The sequence below is a fragment of the Frankliniella occidentalis genome, unplaced genomic scaffold (genome assembly GCF_000697945.3).
Source record: "Frankliniella occidentalis isolate FOCC.00 unplaced genomic scaffold, Focc_3.1 Scaffold39, whole genome shotgun sequence".
NCBI lineage: Eukaryota > Metazoa > Arthropoda > Insecta > Thysanoptera > Thripidae > Frankliniella > Frankliniella occidentalis.
This window is the reverse complement of record NW_026267169.1, coordinates 1,009,227-1,019,314: the sequence shown is the minus strand read 5'-3', so window position 1 is coordinate 1,019,314 and position 10,088 is coordinate 1,009,227. Positions and strand designations below refer to the sequence as shown.

At 62.7% G+C, this 10,088-nt stretch overlaps 1 protein-coding gene across 1 annotated transcript in view; it reads left to right on the top strand.

The window, feature by feature from the left end:
• The first annotated feature begins 765 nt into the window (after positions 1 to 765).
• LOC113212989 (uncharacterized) overlaps positions 766 to 10,088 on the top strand; it is a 16,546-nt gene continuing 7,223 nt past the window's right edge. Inside the window, exons 1-3 of the mRNA XM_026431886.2 lie at positions 766 to 1,068; positions 7,939 to 8,147; positions 8,261 to 8,436. Of these exons, the coding sequence (XP_026287671.1) occupies positions 1,021 to 1,068; positions 7,939 to 8,147; positions 8,261 to 8,436 (433 nt within the window). The 5' untranslated portion in view covers positions 766 to 1,020. The remainder of the gene's footprint in view (positions 1,069 to 7,938; positions 8,148 to 8,260; positions 8,437 to 10,088) is intronic.

Sequence of the window (10,088 nt, the reverse complement as noted above, 5' to 3'; positions counted from 1 at the left end):
CGCGCCAGCCACCCACCACCCACCGACCCGCCGACTGATTCCGCGAGCAGAGCGTTTAGTTTGTGCATTCTCGTTCTCTCTCTCTCTCTCTCTCTCTCTCTCTCGCCTTGTATGGCGGTGGCGTCCATCAATGAGTTCGACGAGGACGGACGGTATACGAAAGTGATCTTCTGAATCAGTGCCGGGTACCCCGCCGGCGCACACTGGGGCTGCGGAGCAGCAGCAGCAGAGCCGCTGACAGCTGCAATGGCGCAGACTTTGTCAACACGCAGACGAGTTTGTCGACACCCCCGGCCCGGTCGGCTCCGTCTGCGTGCGTGCCAGTCAAAGTGAACGGCGCCGCAGAGTACTCCAATATCTCCGGCTCAATCGGGGCAGTGAAAATTATTAAACCGGGATAAAGTTGGCCAGGATCTGCCTAGATCGGCATGAGACACGGCGCCCAGCACCTGCTGCACCACTTCCACTCCCTCCCTCCCTCCCCGCCGTGGGACGTGGGACCCTTCCGCAGGGAGAGAGAAAGAGACGCCCCCGGGTCTGCCCACCGGCTGGGGCACCCGGCGGCGCCCCCCGCGCGCCCCGCGCCCCGCGCCCCGCGCCCTGCGGGGTCGGCTGACCGGCGGTCAGACTGCAGCGCGGTGGGGCGTGGTGGGGCGTGGTGGGGCGCGGTGGGGCGCGGTGGCTTGGCGCGTGGTGGGGCGGTTTGGCGAGGCGAGGCGCGGCGGGGAGCCTTCCTGGAGCGGCCCGCGCCTGCCTGCCGGCATTCGATGCGCGCGCGTCCTGCCCGTCGGACTCAGGTCGGTTTCGCTCCCGAGAGCCACCGCGCCAGCAGCAGCAGCCGCGGCCCAGCGAGAGAAAGGACGTAGAGCGGCCCCCCGCCGCGGTCCGGCGAACGCGTGCGTGTGTGTTTATCTAGAAGTGTGTGTGTGTACGTGCGTGTTAGTGAGTGAGTGTAACATCCACATTGCACCTGCGGTGTCACTTCAGTGCCCCGACACCGAAGACATTGTAGTGGCCAACATGACCTGCAACGAGACGACACCACACAGGCGACTGCGCGTCGAAAAAGTAAGTATGCGCGCAAAAAAGAAAGAAACATTTCGGGGCGAGCAGCGGATTGTGTGCGAGAAACGACTACGAAGAAAAAATACCGGGGGCAGGTCCGGGGGGCAGCTCCAGGTCGGCACTGGCCGCGACGATGGGGCCCCCATTCCCACCACCAGGCGCACCCCGAAAAAAGCGAAGTTTTTGTAATTCAAGTGAAATTATTGCAGCGACATTAAATGTATCTACGGACTCAAATTCATGGCATTGCACTGATGTCATGAAATGAATGAATCCGCAAGAACACTTCGTAATCTGGGATCAGTGAGGGGAAGCCAGGGGGTCATCATGGTGTCATGCACGATGCGTGTGCAACGTCTGCTACAATACTTAAGTAGGCCTGGATCCGAGCCGAGCCGAGCCGAGTCTTTCGGGCTCCAAATGAGTGTTAAGGGACAGGGCATCAGGCCGCACATGTGTATCTCTCGCCTCCGTCTCGTCCACCTCCTCCACCTCCACCCCTTGCATGGAGGGCGATGACGGGGGGGTTGCGCTCGACTCACGTTGTGTACCGCCCCACGCGAGACACGGGAGGGGATGCCTGGACAGCAAAAAGCGTATAGTAGTAACTGTTGAGCCGGTGCTTGCCGGGTCGAGCCCTGCTACTACTTGCAGGGCACCCCAGACGGGGTGGTGCCATACGTTCTTCTCAGAGTCCCCGCCTTCGACAGGCGACACTTGCACCGTGACCGCCGCCGGACGGGGAAGGACCGAAGTGCGCTCCGGGCAATAAAAGGCGCAAAGTAGCGCCAGCCACGCCCCGCCTCGCCCCGCCCAGTCTCACCACGCCTCACCACGCCTCACCACGCCACGCGCCACGCCCCTCCTAGCTAAGCCCCACCATGGCGTTCTAATGGACTCGGACGCAGCCATGAAACTCCACTGCGAGAGTGGCTGGCTGCCCAGCCCAGTGTCCAGATCCAGGGGCCGGCGGGCGAGTGGTTGAAAGTCCGGCGGGGCGGAGCGGGGCGGAGCGGGGCGGAGCGTCGAGGAGGTGCCGCTGGTTGAGTATAGATATTATTGAGAACTCGTGGACGAAGCACAAGCAAGTCCGCGCATCATTAGGGCGAAGTCCACTGCGGCACGAAGTTTGGCTAAGGACGCAAGAGTCGAACTGGAAAACGCGCGAACGCGTATAAGGCGTTAATTACCGCCGCTTGTAGAGAAGGCAGGAAAAAGTCATGTTAATAGTGGTTCATCTCGTGCATGTGGGTCAGCCCGCGGCGCTGCGGGGCGAGAGAGGTGGGGCGGCGCGGGCCGGAGCGGGCACCCCGGCGGCTCGAGTCACCCGCGAGCTGGACGCAGCCAGCCCGCGGCCCGCGCGGCCCGCTCAAGTTAAATGTAGCGAAGTGTCTGCAAAGGGGGATATCCGGAAGGCGAGCCAGGCGAGCAGGGGCCGAAGCCAGCTTCGTTAGCGATCGACGGGCCGGGGCGTGCTCTCCCGCGCGGCGCATAAGAGTCGATCCCGGTCGTGGAGTGTTTACAGCTTAACTTGCAAGGGGTGCGCGTGCGATGCGAGCTCCCCTACATAGCCCCGGGCGCGTGCTCCATGCTCCATTCGCCAAGTCTCTGCGGGCCTGCCGGGCCATACGTGGCGCCGACAGTTTTTGTTGTTGACTACAAAAGGCGTGCAATGAGAAACAAAACGACGCGGTGCGATATAGTTTTCTGCGTTTGGCTCCGCAAATAAAGTTGCCGGTTGTGTCGGAGCGAGGGAGTCCTTAAATGCGGGCAACGGCGGAAAAGGAGGACTCCCTGTCGCCGGGCGGTATGGTGGGTGGTGGTTCGGGCGAAGTCCAGGTCCAAAGACTGGACGCCCGCTGGAGTAGGGGAAACGCGGCCGCGCAAGGCAAGGCACGCCAAGGCAAGGAAAGGCACGGCAAGGCACGGCATGCTCGAGCAGGACCGAGCAGGACACGGCACGGCACCCGGCGGCACCCTAATGGTTCGGACCGGCCCGGCCTGGCCCGGCACCACGCGGGCACGCCCGCATCCGCACCGAAACTAGTCCAAGAAGAGGACTTGCACGGCCGCCGTACTCGATACCCCAGGAATGTCCGCGCGGCCGCCTCGTCGCGTCGATCGGCGTCTTTATTTTATGCAGCCGGTTTTGGTTTTGCGCCGTGCCGCGCCGCGCGGAGACACTCGAGACGTGTGCTTGAGACGCGTGCTCGAGACGTGTGTGTGTATGTCAATAGGGTACGTCGTGGGCGAGAAGAAAATGAGAGTGGGAGTCAAGAGAGGTGGAATAAGGCGGACGAGGAAGAGAAAGAGTGTGCTCTGCAAAATGATTTGAGAAGAGCAGGTTTCGCCATGCCAACTTTGTAGTCTTTGCAACTAATTCTAATGCAAACAAATAAATTGTTTTCAAGGATGCAGAAGGCTGCTTTCCAAGAATTTCCTCGCAATGCGTCCACCGAATTCTTCGCAATACAAAACGCTACAAACGTTTGCAAAACATTCTTTTTCACCAGCGTGTTGTGGGGAACCGTCAGTGAGAGAGAAAGAGAGGGCGTAGCACTTGCACTCTCAAATAATTGCCTATGCTCTTACTCGATCGCTTGCCCCTACTTTTGCGGGGCTCCGCTGATGTGAGGCGTGAATCAGGAGGAGTGGGGGAGAGGGGAGGGGGGCGTTGTTTGTGAGTTAGCTCGCCCGCGAGGAATTCGGACGAGTGAGGAGAGGCAGGGGCGGTGGCGGAGGGATGCTTGCAAAGAAAGAGTGAAAGTAAAGCAATTAGAACTCATTCCTCTGCTCTGCCGGGGTCACGGCCAAATAAAGAACGAGAACGTACGTACAAGACGAATGGATGCGCTGGATGGAAGCTCGCGTTGGCTCCATTTAAATTTGCTCGCGAATTCGCTCGCGCTCGCGCTTGGTATAGTGTAGTGAAAAGGGAAGTGCGCTAGAGTTGCGCGAACACGCTGAGGTTGAAGGGAAAGATGAATAAATTTGCGGTGTGCGGGGAACCGCGTTTGATGCGGTTCGATATGCAAATGAGTGTTAGTGCTCGCCGCGTGACTCTGGGCTTGGGACTTTGCTGCAGCGCCTTCTCCTCCTCTCTGCTTTTGCTTGTCTATGAAACTAGAAGGCTGGAGTGTCTGCCCGGGCCGGCGTGGCGCGGCCTGTGCCGTCACCGTGCTGCTGCTGCTGCTGCGGCGGCGGCGGCGGCCGGACTGCGACCGGACGACTCTCGCTCACCGAGTAACCTGCATATTATACTAGTCTAGAAGAGTCGCATAGTAGGCCAGCCGGAGGGTTAGAGAAGGTGCTCCGGGGAGACGGTAGCCCCTCTGGGACCAGCCCCCCCCCCCACCCCGGATCCCGCGTCGCTCACACTCCCCGGCTGGCTCATCAGTCGCTGTTTGTACCGTGGAAAAAAAACGCGCAAACTTTTTATGCCTTCACTAATAGAAGCGTCCATGTAGAAACACTGCTGGAAAATCAAAATGACTATAAGAAAATTCCTTTAAATTATCAACGGTGTACTGTGCTGTTCCTTTCTTGAAATGAGATATGTAAGTGGCGGTTTTCAGGGCCGTTGAGGTGAGGAGGAAGTGGGGTGAAGAAATGGGTGATCGTTTAGCTGACCGGGGGCCACTGGTCGAACACCCCGCAGCAGGTAGGGTGCGGTGGGGCGAGGTGGGGGGAGGCGGGGTGGGGTGGGGGGACAGGCCATCCCAACCTTTATGCCGCGGAAGGGGCCGTCCAAATTAACACGCCTGGCGTGATACTTCGGGATCATTTTGGGATCGAGAAAGCCGCCTCTGGCCGCGTGGCGAATAGCAATAGGCAAGGCCGCCCGTCCGGCAGATAGGCGAAGCGGGGCGGGGCGAGGCGAGGCGCGGGGCGCTGATGAGCGAGTGCACATAATGGCGAAGCATTACCGATGTTGCACCGACCGGTTCGCTATCTGCAAGTGCGCGTGTTTTCTCACAGCCCCTTTTCCCTCTCCCCCTAGCAGCGCGAGCTCTGCGGCCCGCGCGCCTGCGGGGTGGGCAACCCTCCGCCCGTGAGCGCACGCGTGTGCTGCGGGCATGCCGGTGGCCTACCCACCAGGCGCCCCCCACCCGCAGCGGTGCGGCCCGCGCGCCTGTCGGGTAGGCAACCCTCCGCCTGCGAGCGCACGCGTGTGCTGCGGGCCGGCCGGTGGCCTACCCACCAGGCGCTCCCCACCGACAGCGCTGTGGTCCACGGTGGTCCACGGTGGTCCACGGTGGCCCCCAGTCCCGGCGAGAAAATAACGGCGAAAGTGCCGCGGCCCGGGGACGCGGAATTTCCCCGCTGCTGCGCCTCCGATTTCAAATACTTGACTACTAAAATGATACCAGCGACTCTAATGAACTGTAATCACTCGTGGTGGTCCGCGGGAGAGACGGAAGCAGAGCGAGCCTGGAGGGCGGCGGCCGCCGCCGGGCGTGAAATTGAGAGAGGCCCGCGATGTAAATCCCCAAAACACGTGTTGCTTCTCGCGATCAGTGGGGAGGCCGAAGTGGATCCGGGACAGCAGCAGGGCCGTCGTCGTTAGACTCGTCGATCATGGTGTCGGCTGGGGAACAGTATAGCGAAAGCAGGGACCCATACCACGCGAACCTGGCTGTGAGCGACGACCTGCGTCGCATGGTCGCCTGCGTCGCCTGCATCTCTGTCTCTCTCACTCCACCTCTTCGAAACCATGGCGGCAAACAGTGATTAAGGTGGGTGAAGCCCGCCCCCTCATGCATGTATCTATTCTGCGACTGCCCCCGCGGAAACTCCGCGTATTGTAATTCCCTTCGCTGAGCGCGTCCGGCCTATGCCCGCCACACACACACACACACACACACACACACACACACACCTTTCTCCCGGTCGCGGCGCGCGGGGCTCCGCCCGTCCTGCCCGCCGCCCGCCACCGCCTGTCCCTGCTCGATTGGCGTTCTGATCGGCCCCGCACGTGGGAACAGAACTCGAGCAGCGCTGAGCTCGCAGAGCTCGCAGAGCGGGCCGCGGGCGGGCCCAACCGGCCCGGCAGGAGCTCTGCCCCTCCCCCTCTCCCTTTTCAACCGGACGCTTCCGCTCCCAACAAGACAGGTCAGTCTCGTCGCCATAGAGGCGGCGCGGCGATCGCATGCCGAGCCTATTGGCTCATGCGGTCCTAGAAGCCCCATCGGACCCTCCGCCCCTAGCCCCCGCAGCCCCTGCCCCCCGGGGGCCCCCCGGGCCTGGCCCGGCGCCCCGGCCTCGAAAGAGGTCACACTGACAGACACACACACACACAGCGCGCGGGCACGCCTACATATACATCACACCGGTAGTCGAGTCCTAAGCCTCAGCCGAGCAAAAGTTTTCCACTTAACCTATTCATCCTGTATTTGAATAGAGCCCTTCACGCGCGGGCTCACGTGCGGGATTCGAGGCTCATGCTTGCGCAGACAAGCTGGTATGTATCTTCTAATTTTCACCCCTCTCCACCTGTTTATTTATTCAAACCCATTATTCTTTTTTTTTTACTACTCGTATCCCCGCACCGCCCCTCCCGCCGGCCGGCCGCGCGCCTCGGCCCCCTGCGTTGTTTTTCACCTGGCCGCGCAGTGAAAGCTCTTTTGTGCCGCACACGCGCGTGCCTCCTTTGAGTCGCGACGTGTCGGCTTATTGGGGGCCATACACCCATTATCGCCGGCTAGCCTTGTTTTTTTTTGTCTTCTGTTACGCACACACACACGCTCATTCACAGCGTCCCTCTGCATCACTCTTATTGCCCCCCTCCCCTTTCTCCCTCTTCTATTTTCTCTCTTTCAATCACTCCACCTGTCGTGCGAGCGCCATCATCACTCCGTTAGGAAACATTAATCTAAACATGCATACATACACACAGACAGGAACACAAACACGAGCGTACCCGAACACCTGTGAGCCCCGAGCGGGTCCAGCTGTCACGACGCGGTACAGGGTGCCCCCTCCCTGTTTGCATGCTGATGATGACTCGCTGCTCGCTGCTGACCTCACAGTCGTCGTCAGGCACATCACGGGCCCGGAGCCCACTGCTGTGCGGCGGCCGGGCGTGGCCGGGTGTGGCGGGGCGGGGCGGGGGCTGGCGGATCGTGGCGGGGCGTTGGCGTCCGATGGCACGGCCAGGCAAAGGTAACGTCACGTATGCTCCGTGACGGCGCGGTTTGAGCGGAGGAAGTCGCCGCGCGCGGGTCCGCGCCGGCAGCTCCGCGGTCCGCCCCCGTTGTTCGCCCCCGCCCCCTCTCTCCCCTTCCGGGCGATACACCCACACCGGTACCGGATGACGTGACGGCGCGGACGGGACAGATGACGGACAGACAGCGTGGTATGGCGCGCGTGCCGTGTTTCGTAGAGTTTCGGGGAGGACCTGTCACCTCGCGGCCCTCGTGCCGCCGCGGCCACCACGCGTGCCTGATGATAACCCGGTCCTTTCGTTTGCCCCGTATTCTTGTTGTCCGCGCGAAGAAAGGAGAGTGCTCCACGGCGCCGAGTGCCTCGCCCTGCTGCCGGGCCGGGTGTCCCGCTGCGGTCATGATGGGCTGGTGTCGCGCGCTGCGTGAAAGTCTCCGCGCCCCGCCTGGCCCCGCCCCGCCCCGCCGGCCCGGGACCCGGGACCAAGCTGCGACCGGGATGAATGAGGAGTGAGACTGTGCGAGCATTGTGTCGCGCTCGCGTCCCATGTCCAATGGCACGCGCCCCGCTCCCCGCCTCACCTTGCCCCGCCCCGCCCCGCCCCGCCCGCGGCCCCCGGCTGCGGCGCCCGGCTCTGGCCTGGCGCTGCCATTCGGAGCAGCCGTGAACTTGACCATGTTGTCTAACGGGTGTTTCCTTCGCTGTTTTCAGGCTATGTGGTGGCTGCCGCTCGCGGCCGCGCTCCTCATGGCGGCCGAGGCTGTCGCGACGGTGACCGCCGCCGCTACTGCCGACGGGAAGGTGCTGCCAGCCGCGCGCGCCTCCACGGACGCCGGCGACTCCACCGAGTCCTTCCTGTCCATGGCCAGCTGCGCCGCCCAGAAGGATGCGATGCGATGCCTAGAGCAGCGCGCGTCTCGGTGAGAACGAGGCTCCCACGGCCCCCGGGCACCCGAGTGTCACCCGCGGTGTCGCCCCGCCGCGCCCCGCCCGCGCCTCTCCCACTGACGCCACCGCCCTCCTCGCCCCGCAGGTACCGCAGCCAGCTTCTGGACGAGCGACGCGCCTGGGACTCCAGGGCGCTGCAGGACTCGGACGCCGACGCCGACACGGCCGTCAAGGCCACGGAGGCCATCCTGGACGGCCTGGTGCCCGACGTCCCCGGCGAGGACGCCATGGAGGCCAAGGATGCCGTCGCCGGTCACAACAGTGAGTCGCATGTCTCTTTCCCTCTATCCGCCCGCAGGTCTCGCTGCTGCAGCTGCTGCTGGTGCACCCCGCGTGCACGCAAAGGGCGAGCGCGACGCTCTCCGGGGGAAGGGCCAGCCTTCCGTTGATGGGCTTCACTTAGGACCTCACTTTGGCCCCGGCTGACGCGGAACCGGTCCGAGCTCTTGCTCTTGGCAACACTGTGCGCAGAGTGCAACACAGTTCGCGCGCGTGTGTGAGTGCTTGTAGGTACAACTGTAGAGAAAGTGATGGCCGGCCAGCGGCCCGCCCGGCCCCCCGTTCTGGTCCGACAGGTCGGCAAGCAGGTGCTTTGTCCCTGACCTTGGTGCAAGTTGCCTGCTGCCCGCGCGTGTCGTTCGCTGGCGCCGGACTTCCCCGAACAGGACTAACGATTTGTCGCTGGCACGCCATACCGCCGCTCCATCATTTGTCTTCGCGAATCGTTCGCTCCGGGTAGACTTCTCGCTGGTCCCGCCCCGTTCAGCTGCATCACGCACTTCTCCCCGCATCCCGTTCGGAGTCCTCCGCGGTCCTTTCACTGCCTGTCGATGTCCAGCCGGCGCAGCCTTCCCCAGCGAAAGTGAGATTAGATTTATAATCGTCCCGATGTCCGACCGGCCGTTTGGAGCGCCCTTAACAACATCCGCGGACGTGGTTCCTTTGGACCCTAGGAAAATGCGTCGGTCGACGCGCCCCTGTGACGCTGTGTGAGAATAACCCCTTGCATTCGGTGCCAGCACGCACCGCTGCCTGGCGACGCGTCCGAAAAGTGTTGTTGCGGCATTTCGGAGGCGACGCAAATATGCAGGCCGAGTCGGTGTGGGTGCCAAGGGCGGCGGCGGTCGGCCCGCTCCCACACGTCCCCGTCGCTCCGCTCTGTTTGAGGAGCTGGCTGGGGTGCTGCGGGCAACACCTGACCACAGAGCGACCACAGGCCGGGCGGTCCCAAAGAGATGGCAACCGCGGGGGCAGCGGGGGACGTCCCGGGACGCGCGAAAACTGCGTGCGAAGCGAGTCAGTGAGTCTTGACTAATTGGTCGTCGCTCCCGGCCCCCGCCCCGCCGCGCCTGGCCGCGCGGGCAGAACATCATAAGCCCCCGGTAGTGGTGTACAAGTTTCACTCTCGCAGGCAGGGGCAGAGGGCCGTGTAGTGCATGGGCGGGTCTTTGCGCCTTGCGCGCGCGTTTTACTCCCTGGAGAGAAAAAAAAAGAGATTATCCTCGTTGTTCTGGTCGTGCGTTCGTGCTGTCCGGCAGATAGGATGAACTCGTAACGAACGCCCCCCTTTCCCCCTCCTCCCCCTCGGGGCGCGTGGCCGGCGCGGTGAGGAGGAAGGGGAAGGAGCTCCACACAGTCGTCGCGGGGGTGGCTTTAGTACCCGTGGTCGGAATCTCAGAGTGTGCGTTGTGGTAAAAACACACGGCGCGTACTGCTGCTGGCCACTGCTCCCCCACCATACCCCCTCTCCACCCCGAGCCCGGGGGACGGGGACCTCTCTATATCATCAGCTCCAGCAGCAGCATGCGGAGCCGAGCCAGTGGCTCGAAACTCTGACCGACGCTAAGGCGATCAGAGAAACAAGCTCGTATTGCAATTATTATAATCCGCCAGCACAGTCTGCCTCCTCCCCC